The 13,522-nt window shown below is 37.6% G+C and overlaps 1 protein-coding gene across 2 annotated transcripts in view; it reads right to left on the bottom strand.

Moving 5' to 3' along the window:
* The window catches only part of NFKB1 (nuclear factor kappa B subunit 1), a 121,905-nt gene that overhangs the window by 88,896 nt on the left and 19,487 nt on the right, over positions 1-13,522 (bottom strand). For both annotated transcript variants that reach the window (XM_043438262.1, XM_043438263.1), the window contains exons 2-3: positions 7,682-7,727; positions 3,712-3,787 (exon numbers count right to left, since the gene is read on the bottom strand). In XM_043438262.1, coding sequence (XP_043294197.1) covers positions 3,712-3,787; positions 7,682-7,720 — 115 coding nt within the window. In that variant the 5' untranslated portion in view covers positions 7,721-7,727. The remainder of the gene's footprint in view (positions 1-3,711; positions 3,788-7,681; positions 7,728-13,522) is intronic.

Below are 13,522 nucleotides of genomic sequence, written 5' to 3'. Positions count from 1 at the left end.
CCCTGTCAATACCTGAATCCACAGGTACTGCCCTATTCCCTAACTGGCAGCTTGTTCCTCCTCTCTCCCATATTTAATTTGGTCTATCAGACATGGTAGATTCTTCTTATTAACTCATAGCTTTTGATGTCTGTGTACAATTTTTGAATATTGTACTTTCATATAAACTCTGTTCCAAAATAAGTGTTTTATAAAATTCTGAAAATAATTTAGATGGATGTATACCAACTAATAAGAACAAAGATTACTAGAAGCTTAATGATAGCCTGACTATACCTGAGTTTAGAAACTCAAAGGAAAATAAAAATCTCTGACAGTATAAACACAAATTTATTCAATATGAATATTCAATATGAAGCTTAGTCCCTAAGCTTCCCAGCTGGTTTTTATGTCATGTCAAAGTATAATAACCCATAGCTCTGTGATACATAAAGGCTCATGGTGTTTCTCACTTGTTTGAATGTAAATTTAAATGGTACTAAAAAATTTCTAGGAGGATGCTTCTGTGTCCACTTCAATCTTCACTGTCTCTAGGCCAGAAGATCAAGACTTGTTATTTTAGATAAATAAGTTTATGAAGAAGAGCTGAACTTTCAGGTTGAAATTAAAAATAAACTATAAATGAGAGAGGATTTATGTTTATTTTCAGCACTATGATGAATCAGGATAAGGCAGAGAACTGTAGGAAACTAAGGTATAATTATTTCCTGTTATTATTCAAGAAGTTTACAAGGAAGTCAGTTGAAAAATAACTGAATTTGAACTGAAACATACACAAGAAAAGAAAAAAGGGTAGGGACTGACCAATGCTATATAATTTAGGTAAATTACCTTTTCTTTTCTGTCTGACATTAGTTCCTGGATATATTCAACTACTTTTTAGAAAAGAAACTGTTAGAATTTTAAAATTTAAAAAAATGACTAGAATTTAATTTCTAAGGAGATAAAATTGATTAGAAACATAAATATTTTCACACTGCTAAATAAGGTCTATACAACATTTCAACAAATCTAGTCATAAACATTCTCTCTAGAAAACTAAATGAACATATGAAGAAGAGAAGTCTTTAAGAAAGCAACATTTGACATCAAGGTCCTACTATATATAGCACAGGGAACTACATTCAATATCCTGTGATAAACCAAAATGGAAAAGAATATGAAAAATGTATACATATATATAACTGAATCACTTTGCTGCACAGCAGAAATTAACACATTGTAAATCAACCATACTTCAGCAAAAAAAAAAAAAAAATTAACCAACATTTGGATATCATGGAAAATACAGAGGAATTGGAGCACATTTATATCAGACTTCAAGTCTCTCACTTCTTAGTAACTCTTCGAAAAATACTTAAAGTTTTGTTATTATTTTTGCTGTATGGTTTAATTTCTTCTAAACACATGAAATATTAAGGCTTGGTAGTTCCATTAGTGAAAAGGGACAATTTTTCTCTTTCAGGGAATACACTAAAACGTTAAATCAACTAGAAAACAAGATTTGCTATGCATATATTTGTTTTAATGCCAATTTTCTTTGGCTGCATTTCTATGCCATGAATTGACATCCTACTGTGCAGAGTAATTTATATTACAGCATGATATTATAGACCTAGCAGTTGTGCCATATCCCGTAGAGTTTTCAACAAGTAGCATGGTTTTAGATTTCAAGAAATACAGAAGATAAAACAGTCCATATGCAAATTACAAGTTAATATTGGTTTATATAACCTCTCCATTCCTTTAAAATGTGAATAAAACATCCATAAATCTTGGTTTATAAAAAACTGAAGTATGCCATTGCAATGCAGAGGGAACATGTATGTGACAATAAAAAACAATGAGGTAATAACTGGAAAATACAATTTTGAAGTATAATTGTAAAAGTTTTTCTAATGGTGCATGCATGCCAAGTCGCTTCAGTCATGTCTGATTCTTTGCAATTCTATGGACTGTAGCCCGCCAGGCTCCTCTATTCATGGGATTAACCAGGCAAGAATACTGGAGTGGGTTGTGATGCCTTCCTCCAGGGGATCTTCCTGACCCAGGGATCAAACCTGCATTGGCAGGCAAGTTCTCTACCAGGAATGCCACCTGGGAAGCCTTTTTCTAATATTATGGCTAAATAATTCCTATAACATGAAACTCTGACCACAGAATATTTACTGAGCTGGTTCTTTCAATAATCTTATTTCTATCTCCTTATTTCTATTTCTCCTTATTTCTCTTATTTTCTATCTCTTAATTTATTTCATCAATTAACTTGATGAAATAAAAACATTAGGAAATCCTTTGCATCAGGATACTGTTTGGCATCTATAAGCCATTAAATGGAAAAGTATACGTTTCCTGAGAGCAGTAACTTTTATGTTTTCAATAAAGCATCAGAACCAAGAAAAAGACTTTGACCCCCAGAATAAGAAGATCACAAAAAACGCAGAAGCTACCAAGACATTTAATAACTCACAGGAAGCTGATCTAGAGCTTATTTTGGACAACACTTGAGGACATCTCAGCTATGATCTATAGAGTAAAGAAAGGACTCAGCAATACACTTAGTGAAGTTAATGAAGCTGAAGGTTTAGCAGGTTTATTTTTTCCCCTTGCATGAACTTCTAGAAATAATAGATATAAAAATGCAAAAGAACACCTGATATAAAAAATGAAAAGTAAGCACAAAGTAATAACAGCAATTTTAAATGACAACGATACAAACTGCATGAAGTCTCCCATTGAGGATAAGCAAGTCCATGGTAAATAGAATAGCTAATGTACTTCAGTAGTTACAAAACTCTCTTTTATATACAACTTCCAAAATTTAGTCACACAGCTTTTGAACATCTGTTAAGTCCCTCTGGTGATGTGAGGAACACATAAAAAGAGCTATCACAGCAAGCTTACATAAAAAGCAATAAATAAAAACAGAGACTGATTTTTTAAAAATCATTCATATGAGATTAAATAACTTGTTGATGGGGATAATTAACAGTCATGTTAGAAGGACAGATGATTATCATGAGTTTATCCAATTGGTCAGAACATAAAACAAGAAGTTTTTTAAAAAGTAATTTTTCTACCGAGATGACTTTTGTACACTTTATGTTCCCGGTGTGTGGTATACTAGCTGGCACACAATAGGTACTCAAGTAAGTGTTTTGGGAACAGATCTGAGAGTTGAGACTGCCTCATGTGCCTGGGGCAAAGGACACAGGAGTTACAAAGACCCTAGAGATAACAAGATTGGGTGAAAGGAAAAAAATCCCACACAGTAAAGAAGTTCCTTTTGAGCTGTGCTAGCAGATATGAGCAACAATTATCAGTCATTCAATGGGTTGCTGTTGCTGACGCTAAGTCGCTTCAGTCGTGTCCAACTCTGTGCGACCCCATAGACGGCAGCCACCAGGATCCTCCGTCCATGGGATTTTCCAGGCCAGAGGACTGCAGTGGGTTGCCATTGCCTTCTCTGATACAATGGGTAACTCGGATCAAACATGTTTGTGCAAATGTCGTCCAAAAAAGAAAAAAAAAGAAATGTAGTCCAAAAAAGTATACTGAAAACTGACTTTTAAAACATAAATCACCATTTCCTTTCTAGGTAACCATTTACTTTCTAGGTAACCCACTGACTTCATAAGAGAGTGTATAAAAAATCAAATTTTAAAAAAAGCAAAAGCAAAATGATAGGCAATAGATGAAGAATTTTCTTACCTGCTGGCAGTGGCATCTCCTGTTGAAATAATTCTGGACTAAACATTGTATGATTCAGAGGATCCAGATGAAACATCTACAAAAAGGAAAATTTAAATATTTCAATCATTACTTTTCCAACACTGTATTAGAAATCTGAAAAACCTAAAACTTAATTATAGTAAGAAAAACTAAAAAATGAAAACAAAGACCTGAAAATATTTTAAATCAGAATTTTAAAAATATGCTCAGGAAACCTAACTAAGTTTACACGGGGTTGGGCTATGGTTGTGTGACAAAGGGATTTCAGAAGAACAACCCAGGCGTACAGTCCACGGAGATAAGGACCTAGTGTAGTTTGCTTACTGGTGTATCTGCAGGGTCCAGTGTATATTTATCAGAGTAGGTACTTAAATGTTTGTTGAATAAATGATTTAAAGCTTATACTCTCTTAGAAATATAAACATGAGAAAATAATCCTAGAAATCTGTATTTCTTTTATAATGGTAAATAAACTCCTACTCTAGCATCCAACTGCAAATCCCGAAAGATTCAGACAGTGAGCAGCCCTGGAACAATTTATAGAAAAACTCAAAATATAACTTAGTCCAAAAAGCAGATTAACTGTGCACTGAGCTCCCTCATCTTTTTTTATTTCTCATTTTCATTTACCTAGCATAATGAAAATACCTGGAATTTAGTGGGTTTGATATGCTGAATAATGGCTCCCCCAAAGACATTCACATCCCAACCCCTAGAATCTGGAATGCTATCTCCTAATGAATACAGAGATGGAGAGATTAGTCTGAATTATCCAGGCCGGGCCTGACAGAGGGATGCAGGAGATCAAAGTGAACGGTAGGAGATGTAACAATGGAAATAGGAGGCTAAAGTGATGGAAGGGGTGGGTCACAGGCCAAAAAAGGCAAGCAGCCTCTAGATATTCAAAAAGGTAAGGAAAACTTTCAGGAGGAACACAGCTCTGCCAAACCTTGATTATGGACTTCTGACCTCCAGACTGTAAGAGAATTAATTTGTGTTTTTTAAGCTGCTAAATTTGTGGCAATTTGTTACAGGAGCACCAGAAAACCAATACAGTGGGTAAACAACATATTGTGCTTGAATTATAATCTATCTTGAAATGCTACTAAAAATGACTTATCCCAAGAGTAAATTTCCTTCCTACTTAGTTCATTCAGGATTTAAAATTTGTGTTTCTGAGTTTTGTATTTATTTCAGTGTAAATAAGTCATCCATGAAATGTCTGTGGACAGCACAGAAATCAAACACACTTCAGCTTTTATAATACACTAGTTAGTAAATGTGCTGGATCAGGCATTAAAAATAAACACCAATGTTTTACTCCTTTTCCTTACTAGTATATTATTGGCCATTCTTGGGTACCTAAGAATCTATCAATAGTATGTCTAGTTAAATCAAGACTAAGAAACACAGTGTTTAAACAAAGAACGCTTCAGATCCAGTTGTGAGGTATGCAAATTTTCAATTGAGGAACAATAAATGTGTTTCACATCTATGCTCAGGAGTAAAGTTCATCTACACTATTCACTGTTTGCTGAAAGGGAAATAAAGGAATGAAAACACGTGTTGTTATAAAAATGGGCCCCGTCTTATAGCGAGAATTTACCAGTCTCAGAACAGAAAAGATGATCTTGCAGAACAAAAAACTTTCCTGCAATCCTGCAGGAAATGACTGGTTAAAGGGCAAAAACTCTGATCTCAGGAGAGACACAGCCCTACTTCAGACAAGAGGAGCAAAGCAGTGGCATGTGCTACAGCGTACATGTGCATTAGGCTAGGGGTGGGGAGTAGATCCCAGAACACATTAAAACACCGAGGACCTCACTGAAGACATGGAAACTTCAGGAAATATAAATTATTAGTCTTGAGACAAGGGGGAAAAACCTCAAACCTCAAGGACCTCTCTCTTTAAAAAAGGAAATATCAGAACATGTCCCCACCTCTGGTGCTGACAAAAATGCCCACAAAGAAAAGCTTTCGAAATTACTATTTTCAGCAGGTTTTACTCTTGTGTGGCATAAAGGACCATCTCTTGCTGATAGAATTTCCTGTGCGTAGACAGGAAAGCATGGTTTAAAACCAAGCTGACCAACCCTAATGGTGGTTAGTGTTTGCCTTTAGAGACAACATATTAAAAGTGAAAGGTAAAGCACAGGTTTTTGATAACATGAGCAGTCAAATGTTTGTCATGCTCTAATCAAAGAAAATGCTGCTAGATTTATCCTGTATCATTTGTACAATAAAATTCAAAAAGAAGCATCTTAATATGAAAAGTAATGTATACTCATTCTTTCTAAATCAATGAGAACATTATGAAGAGTAATGAATGTTACATAAGTATTTTATTTAAAGGAGTAATACTAGATCCCTCAAAAAACATTTCACTTTTGGTTTCCTGACCAATTCTTCGCATGCATAAATTTGAGAAATACATTTTTTTAGGTGGCTAAAGTGTGAAAAGATTATGAAATTTGGACCAGGATATCCTGGTACCTACTGCTCCCTCTCTTTGTCTAGCCTTTGTCTAGCAAACTACACCTTTCAAATCTCAGCTTACACAGACTGCCTTTGGAATGGCTCCATAACCATGCCCTTCTTCCCTCTCGACATTTGTATCCCGCTGCATGCAGACTACCACTACAGTCCTCATTACCGCAGGGAAACTACTCAGGTCTCTGTCCCTCATACTAGAAAAATGGCAGCTTCCTGAAATGTGTCACATTTTTGTATCCTTCCTTAGCCAATGTTCTGGTACACAGTGTGTCTCAATAAATAGATCATGAGTGAATAAATGTCACTATTTTAAATACTCTTAATATTGCCATTCCAATTACCCTAGAGTCTGAAAATTGCTTGCAAATGGTTCATTACACACATATATATACACACTATATATAAATTTCTTTCTCTGTGTGTGTACACACACACACATATGTATAAAGCAAAATATTAACAATCAACAAAGATTTGCTGGACTATTCAACATTTCTATAGGCTTGAAATTGAAATTTTTCAAGTATGATGTTAGGAGAAAAAAAAGGACACTAGTATCCCTTTATAATTGCTAATATAATTATAATGAACAGTTTCATGTCCCAAAGCACATTCATTGCTCATTTAGTCTTTTAAACACCCCTGTATGTGAGCATGGGGTGGGGTGAGGGTGGGGGTGCTAAGTGATTCCTCAAGTTTTAAGAGCAGTCAGCACTTAGTTAAGCTCTTTGAATTCTAAGTCCTTTTCACTATACCAGTCTGCCTCCTCATTAGATGAGTTTTAAATAAATACTTTGGCCTCCCCGCAAGGTGATACGTTCAAGTCCTAACTCCTAATACCTGTGAATGTGACCTTACTTAAAAATAGGGTCTTTGCAGATGTGATCAAGTTGAGATGAGGTCATCCTGAAGAATGGGCCCTCAATCCACTGCCTGGTACTTTTATAAGAGAAAAGAGGGGGGAGATTTGGGTATGGAGATACAGAGGAGACAAAGAGAAGAAGGAATGTGCTGGAGAGGAGCAGCTACAAGCCAAGGAATGCCAAGGACTTCCAATAGCCACCAGAAGCTAGGGGAGAAGCAGAGGTTCTCCTTCAGAACTTCCAGAAGGAACCAATCCTGTCTCCATCTTGCTTTCGAATTTCTTGCCCTCCAGAACTGAGAGGGAATACATATAGCTGTTGTTTTAAGTCACCCCATTTGTGGTGATGTGTTACAGAAGCCCTAAGGAACAGATATCATTTGACCAGTCGCATGCTCCATTTGACCAGGAGCATGTATAACTTTCATGCTCCAATAGTGTCACAGCAGGGATACTGTTGTTTTACATGGCATGTCCTCTAAGACCTTATGTAAACGGACAAGAAAAACAAAAGAAATTTTTACCACTTTTAAGAGTTTTCCTGATAGTTATTGTTGTTATAAAAATTATTAGCAAGAATATACTACTACTTACTTGGTCATGCCCTCCCAAATATGGGTCGTCTTCTGCCATTCTGGAGCTGTGCATCAAAAGAATACAAAACCGAACTGTTAAGACTGGAATGAACCTTAAAAATTCCACTATGAAGGAGTAAACTGTATTATTCCAGTAAGACCAAATATAACCACCCCCCACCCCTTTTTAAGGCCTTAAGAGGAATTACTGTGTAGTTCCTCTTGGGAATCTAACAGTAGAAAGATTGCATAATCAAGGAATTACCAGTTACGTATAACCCACAACCCTTATGTCAACCTCACAACAGTGTCCTGGAGTTTGGTACAGCTAGCCTTCATCCTCTGTACAGAAATCACGCCATTAGATTTCTTAGAGGCCATTTCTTTTTGTTGCCATCCAGACTTCAAAGATTCACTGAGCTCTTTGTGTAGGTTGTTTTCCAAGCCTTCGTGAATTCTGTCCTGGTCCTAGAACTTTCCGGCCACTTTCTACGTGCCACTTGAGTTGAGAAAGGCAGAGGGAGCTGTCTGGCCATTGGGGGCCGGGTCAGTGCTTTGTCCAGCATGAGGGGAGGACAGCCGCCGTGCGCAGCGCTGTCCTCCAGAACCCTCCGCCGTCTCAGGTCACTTCCTCTCACTGTCAGAGCGGTGTAGAAACACTGACATTAAATGTGCAGTCAAAAGGCATGAACATAAGAGCCTTTTATTAGCAAGGCTAGAGTCTCAGATTTACTCAACCCAGCCAGATGTCAATACATCAAAGGCCCTAGCACTCTTCTATTACCCAAAGGCCCTGACAAAATTGAAGAGCCACATGACCAGATAAAAAAAGTGTTTAAAAATCACACACCATTTTGGATTTCCTTAAGAAGTACTCATCACTATTTTAAATATGTACAGGTTAACTTTAGTTAACTGTAGTTAAATTTACTTAGATCAAATTTCAGACATATTCCCTGAAAAAATTAGATTTAAAAACACACAGTTGAAAGTATTAACTTGAGGCTAAGTTTTCTCTTTTTCTTCATGAAGTCTATAAAGCATTCAAGGGCACTTGAGATGGGGGCTGCCCTAAAGCTGTCTGCGGTCCACCAGAAGCTGTCCTCTCCTTTCCCACAGTAATAGACTTGAAGCTGGAAACACGCTCAGTCAGAGTACACCCCATTCGCCTGTGGAGTCAGGGACGGTCATTTGAAGAAACGCTTGCCAGTGGCATGTCAGAACTATTTACTGTGTGCCATTTCCAGGTCTGGGCTTAAAGCTCTTGACATCCTTCCTCAGTGTTTTTGTTTCCTCTCTTTCCCTCTGGATAGAATCTAGACATGGAAAAGATCTGGCTTCTACCACCTACATAATGATGAATGGCAGCTGAATGACGGTGATGTGAGAAAGGAATCAGCTCCCCTGTTGCTTAACCCAGCGTACCATCGGGTCTCTGTTAAAATGGTTCAGCCCTCACTCTAATGAATATATCATTCAACGATCCAAAATCTGCCCAAGGGGACCCCAAGTTCCAGTGAGATCCCCTCCTACTACAGCACTGTGACCGGGCAGGGGTGGGGGAGCATGGGAGGGTTCCTTTCGGGATGCAGAACACGCCCAACTTCAACAAGGGGGCAAGAGCAGCTCTGAGTTCTCCACAGCAAGAACTCCTGCAGATTTGCAGGAAAAATATTTGTTGAAAACAAGAAACTGACTAACAAATTACAAACAGCTGTAGTTGATTAAGGCCAGCTAAAAGGGGGAAAATCGACCTGATACAGTGAAGAATTAAGTCATTTGAAATTCAAGAGTTTTGCCACTGCTGGGTGTGTGATTTTGGATATACAACTAACCTACAGTGTCCTATGTCTCCTTATCTGCAATATGAAAGATTTTGATGGGGGATGGGCCTTTGAAAGAAATAGAATTCTGCTCGGAATACGTTAGTTAGCCAATAAATGCTTATTCAAAGAACAAATCACCCACATCAGAACTCTTTCTGTAAGTGTGGATTTTTAATATGGACTTCCATATATATCCAAATTAAAGATTCATTAGCATGATTTTCAGTTACATAAAGAATACTATGGACTTTCCTGATGGTCCAGTGGTTAAGATTTCATGCTCCAGTGTAGGGACCCAAGTTCAATCCCTTGTCAGGGAACTAAATCCCACATACCACAACTAAAAGATCCCTCAGGTCACAACTAAAGATGCTGCAACCAAGACCCAGAGCAACCAAATGTGTGAAAGTCACTCAGTCGTGTCTGAATCTTTGCAACCTCATGGACTACACAGTCCATGGAATTCTCCAGGCCAGAATACCGGAGTGGGTAGCCATTCCCTTCTCCAGGGGATCTTCCCAACCCAGGGATCGCACCCAGGTCTCTCGCATTGCAAGCAGATTCTTTACCAGCTGAGCCACAAGGGAAGCCCAGCGCAACCAAGAGTTTCAATAGATAAATATTAAAAAGAAGTAAATAAATATTAAAAAAAAGAAGAATGATAGCAAATAGTCTTACACTGAAACATAGGGCTAACACCAGTTACAACATTCCATGCGAAAAATTCTTATTCTCAGAACACCACAGAAGCCTTAGCTTCCAAGAAAAATATTAAGACCAATTATTTATTTATTTTTTTTGCCTTTAATGTGGGCTCATCACCTGAATCCTCTAATCTTAGCCCACAGTCTTCAAAAGCAAAAGGAGGCTGCTGGTTTGTTAAACTGACAAAACCTGTTCAGAATCTCGATTACACTGAATTTACATATATATTTAAGGCCTGGCGTGCTGCGATTCATGGGGTCGCAAAGAGTCAGAAATGACTGAGCGACTGAACTGAACTGAACATATATATTTAAACCTGTGGATGGTTTCCTGACCTTTGATTTAATGTAAGGTGGGCCTGACCCTAATTCTAAAAATGCAACTAAATCTACTTGATTAGAACTGATGCAGGGTTATTATCATGATCACCACTGTAGTAAAAATCTCAAAGATCTCTAAATCAAATCACTGGAAAAAACACCCAATTACATACAGTCCTCCCTCCAATATCCTCCCTATGATTTATGTACGAACCTGTACCAAAAGATCATAGTTTCAAAAGCCCAAAAGCAGTCCAAGAGATATGGATGATGGTTAAAATCTGAACTTGGCCTTTGTAAGACAGTTCTCTGTGAAGAGCTGAGGTAACAGTACCCTGGGAGTGATGTCACTGTTAATTCATGATTTAAAAATAAAATGTCAGATGAAACCAAGAATTATTTGGAAAGGATGAATCACTGAGTAATATTTGCATTAATTGTAAGAGCAGGTTTTATTTCAAAATTCTGAAATACCAACTAAGCCCTTGGAACTGAAGGATTAGGAAAGACCAGGGAAAGTCCCTACTTCCTTCCTGCTCCCCCAGTCCTTCTCTCACTTTCCCTTTGCACACAGTTCTGTGCTTTTGAGGACGGACCCCGAAACAGAAAGGGAGACACTGAACTGTGAGAAGATGGGCCTAAACTCCGCATCTCTCTCCTCAACAGCGAGCTTTCAGGAACATTTTCACACCATGGAAAGGGAAACGGAAAATGTAGCCAGTTAGCAATAAATAAAATATCTTCCCCAGTGAACTTTTTTTTCTCACACGAGAAGCTAATGTTATAACTGGATAAGTTCTGAATATGTGATGAGTTCTGTATGAAAGACCTAATGGATTATTTTCTGCACATCTCTGACAGTTGCACCACCGATATCAGAGGCTAACACAAGGAGGTCTTAGTGAGGGCTGTAAAACCAAGGTTACAGGGTTGCATCATTTAAGGGTAGAGTTGGTGGCACTCCCTTCCTTGTAACCAGGGGAAAGGTATATTCACACCCCTTGACCACAGCTCACTGTAAGAAAATACATTCTATTTGATTTAATTAAAAAATAATGACAATTTTTCACATCCATTAAAATGACTTCACAATCTGCAGTTCGAAAAACAGAATCTTAGATGCCATTCAGAAGATGTGGTTGGGAATCAGATAGAAAGTGTCTCCGCTTTCAAATTTATTTTCAGTCATAATAGACACCATTGAGGTGTAATTTTAGTACCTCATCTTGGATGAAATAACAAGAAAAAGAGTGGCTTTTCATCATCTCTCTGTTGGATGATTAATTAATAAAAAGAAAGAATACACTGGAGCTTCTTTTCATGGAGGGATTTTTTGGAGGAAACATGCTGCAAGATATACACACTACATATGTGAAATATCATATATGTACTACATATAATGTGAAATATTCAAATAAAAGTGTCTATTCATGCCACAAACCTGTATGCAGGTCAAGAAGCAACAGTTAGAACCTTACATGAACAACTGCCTGGTTCAAAATTGGGAAAGGAGTATGAGAAGGCTGTATACTGTCACCCTGTTTATTTAACTTGTATGCAGAGTACACCATGTGAAATGCTGGGCTGGATGAAGCACAAGCTGTAATTAAGATTGCAGGAAGAAATACCAACAACCTCCAATATACAGATAATACCACTCTAATGGCAGAAAGTGAGGAACTAAAGAGCCTCTCAACGAGGGTGAAACAGGACAGTGAAAAAGCTGGCTTCAAACTCAACATTAAGAAAACTAAGATCATGGCATCCTGTCCCATCACTTCATGGAAAATAGAAGGGGAAAAAGTAGAAGCAGTGACAGATTTTCTTTTCTTGGGCTCAAAAATCACTGTGGATGGTGACTGCAGCCATGGAATTAGAAGACGCTTGCTTCTTGGAAGAAAAGCTATGACAAACTTAGACAGTGTATGAAAAAACAAAGATACTGCTTTGTCAACAAAGGTCCATATGGTCAAAGCTATGGTTTTTCCAGTAGTCATGTTTGGATGTGAGAGTTGGACCATAAAAAAGGCTGAGCACCGAAGAATTAATTGATGCTTTCTAATTGTGATGTTGGAGAAGACTCTTGAGAGGTCCTTGGACTGCAAGGAGATGAAACTAGTCCATCCTAAAGGAAATCAACCCTGAATATTCATTGGAAGGACTGATGCTGAAGCTCCAATACTTTGGCCAACTGATACAAAGAGTTGATTCACTGAAAAAGACCCTGATGCAGGGAAAAACTGAAGGCAAAAGGAGAAGAGGGCAGCAGAGGATGAGATGGTTAGACAGCTAGATGGTTAGACAACAGATGAGATGTTTAGACTGGGGGCTGCAGCCCATAGAGTTGCAGGGTCTGACACGACTTAGCGACTGAACAACCACATTCACTCTGCAATTCCACTTCTAGAAATGTGTACTGAAGAATTATATGGGCAAGAGTGAAAAAAAATTACAAGACTATGAAGTGAAGTGAAAGTGAAAGTCACTCAGTCATGTCTGCCTGTTTGCGACCCCATGGACTGTAGAGCCCATGTGATTCTCCAGGCCAGAATACTGGAGTGGGTTGCCGTTCCCTTCTCCAGGGAATCTTCCCAATTCAGGGATTGAACCCAGGTCTCCCACATTGCAGGCAAGTTTTTTTACCACCTGAGCTGCAGCAAAAAACTGTAAGCAATTTATATGTCCTTTGATAGGAGATTGTTAATTATAATTAAGCTACTTTCATCCAGTTATACATTACATAATTGCTAAAGTGATAATTCAGACCCATATAGAGACTTTTATTCCTTAAATATAAATTTGTTTTAATTTTCTAACTTAATTATGTAATTGGAAATACATATTTTAATAGCAAAAAAAGGAAAATAAAACCCTGTCCTGAATTTAAAGTTTAACTCTGACATCTTTAACAATTAATGATTACACTGAGTAAAACACAAAACATGAATGAATCAAAAACTTCTAAGTACTACTGGACTCTTCTTTATAATAAATAGGAAAAAAATTAAC

This window comes from Cervus canadensis, chromosome 19 (genome assembly GCF_019320065.1).
Source record: "Cervus canadensis isolate Bull #8, Minnesota chromosome 19, ASM1932006v1, whole genome shotgun sequence".
Lineage (NCBI taxonomy): Eukaryota > Metazoa > Chordata > Mammalia > Artiodactyla > Cervidae > Cervus > Cervus canadensis.
This window is presented reverse-complemented; position numbering and strand designations above follow the sequence as displayed.